At 35.5% G+C, this 10,064-nt stretch overlaps 1 protein-coding gene across 3 annotated transcripts in view; it reads right to left on the bottom strand.

Annotated features, from left to right (window-relative positions):
- LOC132125007 (alpha-ketoglutarate-dependent dioxygenase alkB homolog 3-like) overlaps positions 1 to 10,057 on the bottom strand; it is a 32,329-nt gene extending 22,272 nt beyond the window's left edge. For 2 of the 3 annotated variants that reach the window (XM_059536206.1, XM_059536204.1), the window contains exons 1-9: positions 9,935 to 10,057; positions 9,480 to 9,572; positions 6,212 to 6,285; positions 6,102 to 6,136; positions 5,975 to 6,022; positions 5,770 to 5,876; positions 4,205 to 4,293; positions 3,911 to 4,120; positions 2,412 to 2,510 (exon numbers count right to left, since the gene is read on the bottom strand). In XM_059536206.1, the coding sequence (XP_059392189.1) occupies positions 2,412 to 2,510; positions 3,911 to 4,120; positions 4,205 to 4,293; positions 5,770 to 5,876; positions 5,975 to 6,022; positions 6,102 to 6,136; positions 6,212 to 6,285; positions 9,480 to 9,555 (738 nt within the window). In that variant the 5' untranslated portion in view covers positions 9,556 to 9,572; positions 9,935 to 10,057. The remainder of the gene's footprint in view (positions 1 to 2,411; positions 2,511 to 3,910; positions 4,121 to 4,204; positions 4,294 to 5,769; positions 5,877 to 5,974; positions 6,023 to 6,101; positions 6,137 to 6,211; positions 6,286 to 9,479; positions 9,573 to 9,934) is intronic. The other variant, XM_059536205.1, reaches the window with a different exon arrangement.
- Positions 10,058 to 10,064: the final 7 nt, after the last annotated feature.

The following is a 10,064-nucleotide window of genomic DNA, read 5'->3' on the forward strand; positions in this document are numbered from 1 at the left end:
CCATATGGATACCTTACTCATGGCCTTAGTCAGTTGGTGTGCAACTTTTTTGTTTTTAGCATGCACATAGAGGACTGTGTCATCTGCATACATTTGTAAATGTACAGATGGACAAACGGTGGGCAGGTCATTTATATAGAGACTGAACAGAAGGGGGCCCAGTATAGATCCTTGAGGGACACCTATTTTACAATTTAGATATGTAGATTGAGTATTGTTAGTGCGTGTACTTTGTTTTCTGTCAGTTAAATATGATTTAATCCATTTAATTGTATTCCCACAAAAATTAAAATACGGTAATTTTGACAAGAGAACGTCATGATCAACGGTGTCAAATGCTTTTTTTAAATCTAAAAATATTGCACCAACCACGCCTCCTTTATCTAAATTCATTTAGATATTCTCAATAAAAAAGCAGTTGGCTGTTTCTGTGGAGTGATTACTTTGAAAGCCAAACTGCACTGGATGCAGAGAATGACTCTCTGACAGTTATGAAACTGCTTTTTAATCCTATAAATATTTTGTGCACATTTTAAAGGCAACTGCGAACAGCCATACATGTGGGTTTAGTTAGTTTTATTTTGACAGGTCAATGTGAGTTATGTCGACCTAATAAGATAGTCTGAAAGCTTTTTGGCGCAATGCAGGAGTGACCTTTCTTAAACAGTTTTCAGATGTCGCCATAAAATGTTCTTGACCTTTCTCTGTTCTTTGTGCCTCACCAAAGGCCTGCGGTTTGTCTTGTAGTCGGAATCCAAAAACAACTCAAACAGAGCAAAAATAACTTCCAGCAGGTTTTTGAAATTAAATTATAAAAGTGCAAAAAAATTATAAATATCCTTATTAAATTAAAATACAAAAATGCACAAAAAATGTTAAATGGAATTAAAAAAAATGCACAAAAGTTAAACAAACCTATTTGAAAAAGATTACAAACATGCACATAAATGAAAAAAAGTTCAAGAAAATTAAAGAAACTGTAAAAATAACCTGTTTAATGAAACTACAAAATGTAAAATAATGTAAAAAAAAAAAAAACACTTTTAAATTAAATTACAAAATGTAAAATAAATAACCTGTTAAATGAAATGACAAAAAAGTACAAAAATTAAAAAAATGTTAAGCAAAATTACAAAAATGTAAAAAAACAAACAAAAACATTTAATTACATTCGGCAGTAACAAATGATTCTATTATTTTACGACTATAAGTAAATACAATCATCATATCATATTATATCATTTTAACATAGATGTGTTTGCGGTGAAGATAAAGAGTGACTATAATGACTTAATTTAAATGAAAAGCATTGCTATTTTGACCCTGGACCACCAAACCAGTCATAAGGGTCAATTTCGCGATATTGAGATTTATACATCATCTGAAAACTGAATAAACAAGTTTGTTAGGATAGGACAATATTTGGCAGATATAGAACTGTTTGAAAATCTGGAATCTGAGGGTGCAAAAAAAATCTACATACTGAGAAAATCAGCTTGTCCAGTTGAAAACTATGAAACTATGAAAGTTGTCCAGATGACGTTCATAGCAATGCATATTACTAATCAAAAAAATTTTGCTTTAATATATTTACAGTAGGAAATTTAGAAAATATCTCCATGGAACATGATCTTTACTTAATATCATAATGATTTTAGGCATAAAAGAAAAATCTGTCATTTTGACCCATACAATGTATTTTTGGCTATTTCTACAAATATACCCCAGCGACTTAAGACTAGTTTTGTGCTCCAGTACACAGTGAATAAGACGCAGGTTTCTGCTCTGATATCATATGCTTTGTGAATTCTCCTCATTGTGTGTAGTATTACAGCAATGTTTTGCTTTTTTGGAAACACTGTCTGCTTCAGTATGCTGGAAGAAACGCGTTCACTTTCCCCTTTCACACTGTTACACATCAGCAGAAAACAGTGTTTGCACTTAACGCTCTCTGGATGGCGAACAGTGTGACCGTTCCAGATCATCTCTAACACATGTGACTCAAGCCAAAACAAAGGAACACCATCTCCGCCCCTCCACATCGATTTAGCCATTTTCAGCCTTTCGTCACAGTCTGGCTTATCATCAGCGTTCAGAAGAGAGTTATTAACTGGCAACTTAACCGCTCACATTAGACTAAACAAGAGCTCCTGCCAGTTCTTAGTGAGTCACATTGAATCTTGAAGATACACACAGTGTAAAAGTTAATGCGAAATGGCTAAAATGAGTTTGAGAAGGATTGTTAGATTTACTGATGGACATTATCACTTTACACTATACAAAATATTAGTGAAATCTTTGTATTTGCTTTTTTTTTGCTGCCATCTGAGCATGGTTTGTCTATTCTGTTGTAATTACCAAAATCATAGTGACTGCGAACACTTTCTTCAGAGCAGTTAAAAGTGACATACCTGCCAGTCCATCTGCGTACAGCCTTCCATGAGCAGGAGTGTCCCGTGGCTCAACGGGATGCGTATGCGCTCCACATAGGTGTAGTCTCCTTTGTCTTGCTGAAACACATAAACAGAATCTACTCTGAGCTCTAATTCAACTTCTGTTCATTCTTCAAACAAGCTTAAGCAGACGCAACATTTAGCCACCTGTTGGAAAACAAGCTCTAAAGAATATTTCACTAATATTTTTTCACTTCAAACCAAAAAGGAGACACATCATGAAAACTTAATCAGTGTAGGCAGAGTTCAGAAGAAAATGAAGCCTGGGTAAAGGTTCAAAAGTTTAAAAGGACTCACTAACAACAGCCAGAAACTTTCATTAACATCATCGGGCTTCTAGTAAAAGTATAAACATTTGGGATTTTAAAACTAGAGATGTACTGATATTAAAATTATAAACTGTAATCAATAATTATTTTTATGTTATGGCCAAAAACTGTATTAATGGCAGACATTAATATTTTTTAATAAATGAAAATGGAAATGATTTGCTACAATAGAATTAAATTTGTTTATGAGTAATATATTAATTAAACATCCGATCATATTAAATTAAATAGCCAAACATTACTTTTAAAGGTTATTAAATGATTAGCATTTTTGAAGATGAACTTTACTAGAAATATGTTAAATTAAATATCCAAAATTGACAGATATCTATAAATATAAAATAATAAATGGCAGACAATAAACTTTTTATTGAATTAAAATTTAAATAAAACACTACACTAAATTTAAATTAAATATCCAATATATATTCAATATCTGATTATATTAAAATATCCGAACATTACATTTAAAAGCTATTAAGTTATTAGCGTTTTTAAAGATTGATTTTACTAGAAATATATTCAAATGTCCAATATTGACAAATATTGATAAAAAACAGCATAATTGGCAGATATGAAACTTTTTAATAAATGAAAATGAAATGCTATAATAGAATTAAATTTAATTAAATATGTAATATATATATATATATTTATTAAATATCTGATTATATTAAATTAAACATCCAAACACTGCATTTAAAAGCTTTTATTAGCGTTTTTAAAGATTCAGTTAACTAGAAATATATTAAATTAAATATCCAATATTGACAGATATCGATAAATTAAAAATGAACAAATATTAGATATACAAATTAAAAATGAACAAAATAAGAAACATTTCAGTGTTAAATAAAAAAATTATAATTATTATAATAATTCTATTTAACATAACTGTGAAATTACAAGACTAATATTTTCATTTCTGAATTGTCAAATGTTAAAGCATTGAGTTTTTTTTGCATATAACCAGAGGAAGCACTTAAAGCTTCTCTTCTGTTGACAACAGCTGCCAACCATAATCTGCATTCTGGTTCTATCATGATTAATCGCAGCCATAAGATACTGTGCATCCAAAAAAACTAAATTCCCCTCATTTAAACCCCAGCCTGACATTGGCAGACTCACAGGAAGTGGCTGCTTTCGGAGACTGAACACTCTAGTGTCGCCCAGACTCAGAGAGGCGATGAAGGGCTGGGGTCCTAGTGATGGCTCGCTGTCACTGTGCCAGCCAATGCTGTCTTTACCGTCCCGGTACAGGTTACACAGCAATGAGTTAAACGTGTGGCCGCTCTTTTCCTCGACAGCCAGGCGTAAAGTGGTGAGAACTGGATGCCACTGTAATTAAGAGAAAAACATGGATAAACATGCTTCACTTTACACATTGATAGACGTCATTTGCCATATGGAATAGCGATATACCTGAGCATTGGCCTGCATAGTGGAGCGTGAATATGTATATGGCAGCTCTCCATACCAACAAGTGAGTCTGGGTTCCTCATATTCATCACCTGAAGTGCAAAAAATATTAAATATGTAGTATGTCCAGCTATATGTGATTTCAATACTGCTTAACATCTATTGGGGTTTAAAAGATAATTAAAGAGATCGTTCAGCCAAAAATGAAAAATTTACCTAATGGATTTAACATGTTGCAATGTAGTTTCTAGGCTGTTCAGGGTGGTTATTTACTATCCCTATCTCAAACAGATTTTATGATCTGGAAGATGTAAAATCATATTTCAAAATAGCACATCTCTCCTCAACAAACCGCCTTGATCTTCAGCAAACTAAATAAGGGCTGAAAGCTTGTGAAACCAGAACTTATTTGTCAAAATGATCTCGATCAGTCACAGTCACTATTGGTCCAAAGCAAATATTTGAACATTTGGTATATTTGGGACTTTTTCAAATGATGTCGGTCCCGGAGAGGGTAAACAGATGAGGGAACAGGGACGCAGTGGCATTCCTGCCAATTTACTGATGAAGAAGGACTGGAAAATGTGAGTCATTCTGTGGGAAGAGCACTTTGTGAACATGTGAGTGGGCCAGACACAAAATGCCATCATGTGTGCACAAAAACATGCTTATTTTGATTCTTCTGTTTTGGTTTTCTCACGTTAGCCCCAAGGCTCAACATATGCTCATTATACTACTGGAAAATAACATTTCAGCTGTTTGTTCAATTAGCATCTTTAAAATAAGCAACTTAACTTCATTTTTTTCTCCACTTATATAAGTTTACTTCACTTGTGTTGGGACTGTTGCAAAAAAAACACCCCAAGTTTATGACGTTTTTTTTTTTTTACCCTATAAAGCCTACTGTATCATATTTGATATCTAAACATAATTCAATCTTTACTGAAAAAAAAAATCTGATTGATAGTTTATACCTTTTCATCAAGTAAAAGGTCCTTTTAGTGTAATCGTAATAATAATGCCTCCCTTCATTTTGTGTTTCATGTGTCATTTTGCTGTGAAATCTTTTAGGAAATTCTTGTTAAAATGTGAATATAAAAAATATGATACATCAGGCTCTTGAGAAAACGTCACAGCTCTCAATCATAATTGTATTTCATTGCATTATATGTTTTGAAAACTACAGAGCTTTGATCACAGAACGAAGCATATAAATATCATCTTACTAAGACATATTAATGGAAGATACAACTGATATTAATATGATATTTTATGTAAGTAGTCTGTTATAAAGATCTCATTGATTTACATTACAAGCCATCAAAATTTCATCAGATATTTCTGGTCATATATAGAAATATCAGCAACTGCACTAAATTGTGTATTATAAGACTGATATATCAAATATTATACAGAACATAAAATGCACCAAAAAACTATATGATATATATATAATTTGTATGATTATAATTTTTTATGTCAAGCTCAGAGATAATCTCCAGTTCACTAAGAGGTTAAAACACAATTTTTTTCCCCCTCAATTTACAGTAACTCAACATCCAACCTACCCATCATCCTAAAATTGGTCTTTTGTGACCATGGCAGTTCAGCGAGCAGCTTGCTAAACATCCAGTCAGCCTCCTCCTGCTGTAGAAACCCCGGTATGAGTCTCAGTCTGGACGGAAAAACAGTAATCAATTACTTTAATGTAGGAAATGTTCTTCTGAGGGTATTTTTTTTATTTTAGGCCACGTTAAATCTGAGCATTGTTACCGGGACACTCCAGTAGGCCCTTGACTAATCTCATAGTCACCGGCATTTCTGAGAAAGAGAAAAAAACAACACACTGGATATACATGGTGTGTCAATCAACAGGTTTTATTGCTTGAAAGTCACTCACTCAATCACTTTCTCTGCCGGAATCTCTCTGATGGGCTAAAAAAAAAACAATAGGATAAATTGAAAGCCACTGTCCTGTCCAAAACAAAAAACAATGATAATGACGCTTACATCAGCTGGCTGATGGAACTCAAATGATCGTGGCCCATATCTCCATGAACCTGACACTGACTGGACATCTTGAGCTGAAACATTAAATGTAAATACACTTAATTTAATGAGCCACTTAGAATTCACACTAATTACTGTAACAAGTAAAAGCATAGAGCAGAAAACAATACACTGATACACTGTACTACACCTATACTGCTTGTTTTCCTCTGAAGTCTATTTATAAGAATAATATAATAATAAAAAGGCATGTCTTTGACTCTTATTTTTAATAAGTGAATTAAAACACTGTTTTAGCTAATTGTACTTTTGAGATATCTATATGTCGAGGGGGCCGTGGTGCAGCGAAGTCTGCAGTGGGAGAGAAGGACGGGAGACGAGAAGTGAGTAAGTAGATCAAGTGCAAAATGATGAAAATGAATTGCTGATTGCAGTAATTGGCCTGGAGAGACCAGTTAAAAGAGAGGCTGGAGAATGTGGTGCCAGAGAGAGACGGGACGGAGACTCGTGCACATTGCGCTGTCTGGGAGAGAAACCACGGCGTTTATATCACATACAATATGGAAACTTTATGAATTATTGGGCATTAAATCAGTCCGCACCAGCATCTATCACTCACACACAGATGGACTGGTGGAACGATTTAATTGCAAGGGGTTTTCAACCTTTGAGCTCCTTTACCAGCCCCATGGGGTTTTGGACGTCCCGAGAGAGGCTTGGGAGAAGGGAACTTCGGATAGCAAAAACTAAATTGAGCATGTGCTGGACCTGAGAACAAAACTCCACACCTTGAGGCAGCTCTCTAAGAGTTTACAGGCCCAGGACAAGCAGAGCCGGCAGTATAATCAGGGAACCAGATTACATGATTTTGCACCGGGACTCCCAACTTCTAGCTCTAAATTACTCCCCAAGTGGCAAGGACGAGGTTACACGGCGGGTGGGAGATCTCAATTATGAGGTAATTCGGTCAGACAAGTCAAGTCAAAACTACCATCTTAACCTCCTTAAAAAATGGGGAGAGAGGAAGAGTTTGGGCCAGAAGTAAACACTAAAATCCAATCCCTCACTTTGGCCCCAGGGGGAGATCACCTCTCGCCCTCCCAGCTCACTGATGTTGCAAAATTGCAAGCCGTGTTTGCGGACGTGTTCTCGCCCCTGCTCTTTTAACAAACCATACTGAGAAGGAGCCGGGTGTGGCTGTACGCAGTCAATCGTATCAGATGTCTGAACACAAAAAGAAAGTGATTCAGTCTGAATTAGAGGCGATGTTAGAGATGGGAGTAATTGAAGAATCCCACAGCGATTGGGGCGAGCCCGATACTTTTGGTACCTAAAATGGATGACTCCGTTTGGTTCTGTGTGGATTATCACAAGGTGAATGTCATGTCGAAATTTGACACCTATCCAATGCCGCGGGTTGACAAAATTGCTTGATTGGCTCTAGACATAACCAAAGGATATTGGCAGATCCCCTTATTGCTCTTATCCAAAGAAAAGACAAGCTTCATGACATCGCTTGGATTACACCAATTTGTTACCCTTCCTTTCGGTTTTGTTTTGGGCACCGGCCACTTTTCAGCGGCTCATGGACCGAATCCTCCGGCCACATGTCGCCTATGCCACTGCCTTTTTAGATAACATCATCATTTACAGTTAGGATTGGCAGCGTCATATGGTGCATCTGTGGGCTGTCCTATGAGCGCTGAGAGGGGCCGGGCTAACGGTGTGCGATTGGGCATATGGAGGTCAGGTATCTGGGCTTCAACTTGGGTCATGGGCAAGTGCGTCCCCAAATTAGTAAGATGGCGGCAATTGTGACCTGTCTGAGGCCCAAGACCTAAAAGGAGGTGAGGCAGTTCCTGGGGCTGGCAGGATATTATAGAAGGTTTATACCTAATTATTTTGACCTTACCAGCCCACTGACTGACCTCACTAAAGAAGTTCCAGATCCGGTCCAGTGGACGGAGCTGTGTCAGCAGGATTTCACCCAGGTAAAGGCTGCTCTGTGTGGTGGGCCACTATTACACTCTCCTGACTTTTCGCACCCCTTCTTGTTGCAGGCAGACGCATCGGACAGGGGGCTTGGAGCTTTCCTGTGCCCAGATCATCAAGTGTGAGGAGTTGCCGGTATTGTATATCAGTCGAAAGCTCTCTAATAGAGAGATGAGAAGGAGTGCTTGGTGATCCGGCGAGCAGTTCTCACCCTCCGCTATTACCATATTGACCCAAATATAAGATGATGTTTTTTTTCTTGGAAATACATCAGTCTTGGAAAAAACACAGTCGTCTTATATTCAGGGTCTATACTTTGACATCTCAATAATGCAACCACAACAACAGGTGGCGCCAAACAAGTGTGCCATGAAACAAGTAATGTGTGTTGTAAAGATTGCAAGTGAACGCAAAAGAAAAAAGAAAAGCTTACAGTGGCATGATTTGTGACCTGTAATGTTAGCGTGATGGGAACAAACTGTAAGTGATTTTAAAACATAAGACAGTACCCAGATTTGAAGACTACAATAAAATTTCACTTCTACTGTTAAATATTTTTTGGACTAAATGTTATTGGCCTATAATTCAGATGGGCTACCTGTTATTTTTATGGTATCTAAAATTGTTAATTTTTTTAAATGTGATTGTTAGTACATTTTACCAGTATTTACCATTAATACCATTAATAAACTTCCACGAGTCTCCAAAAACCAACCTTGGTCACTTCCTTCCTTCCTTACTACGAACCTTGTTACAGTCAGTTACCTCTTTATGGTGATTGTACTGGGTATTGGCATAGTTATTCCAGGGATCTTTTGAACAATACATTTCTGTGACTTTCATGACTGTGCAATCATTTTGTAAAATAATTTAAGCAATCATTTAATTTAAATAGAAAAATTATTTAATGAAGTTTCCAATACTTTTCAAGATTTTATGAATTTACATGACTTTTCAACTCTTTCATTACTGCAAAAAAGATTTTTGAAAATCATTTAATAATTTAAAATAAAAATTCTGAAAGATAATAGTTGTAATGTCCTTAGTAACTTAATTTATTTAAGTGTCTATGACGTTTCTACAACTTTTAAGTCATTCATTACTTCTACTATTAAAATTATTTAATTATTTACAGTCAGGACTAAGTTGTGGAATCTTAAACAGATGTTAATATGTAAACATATGATATCAAACTTATAATTTATTTATTTTGTGAAATCTTTAATGTTTGCAGTAGAAGTGTTTTAATAGTAAAATCCTTGTAATGTTGGCATACCTGTTGGCTGTTGTGGTTTGTGAAGAGGTTTGGCCCAGGAGCCCTGGACTCTCGCTCGCTGCCTTTTATCACTCATCAAAGGCTGAAACTTATCTGACAAGACAAAACATATGATGTCAGTGGCCTTTAATCCTATAGAAGGACAAAATGTATTTATTTATTTTAACTTTTACAACTGACAACAGAAGGAATTTGTTGCCATCTTCAGGTAATGTTAGTACAGTACTCACATTTCATACTGGAATATGACTATGGGTCAGTTTCTAAAACCAGTCTTTCCAAAAGTGTATATGAGCACTGAGAACCATATTATAAAATGCATAATTATGTTTGATGTAAATACACTTTATACAGTTTGCACACTTCCCAGAATGAGACTGTTCTCACGTTTTCAATCAAGTTTTAATAACCTGACAGCGTTGTCACAAAAATTTAGCAAGTTAAAAAATACTTACACACATTAGTTTCAAGGCGATTTATCTAATTTATCAAAGCGTTGAACATTAGTGTAATAGAAACAAAATCAGTTCTGGTGTTCGGCGAAACGTGTCCGTCTTACTACAATGACCGGAGAAAATACTTCCT

This window comes from Carassius carassius, chromosome 43 (assembly GCF_963082965.1).
Source record: "Carassius carassius chromosome 43, fCarCar2.1, whole genome shotgun sequence".
Taxonomy (NCBI): domain Eukaryota; kingdom Metazoa; phylum Chordata; class Actinopteri; order Cypriniformes; family Cyprinidae; genus Carassius; species Carassius carassius.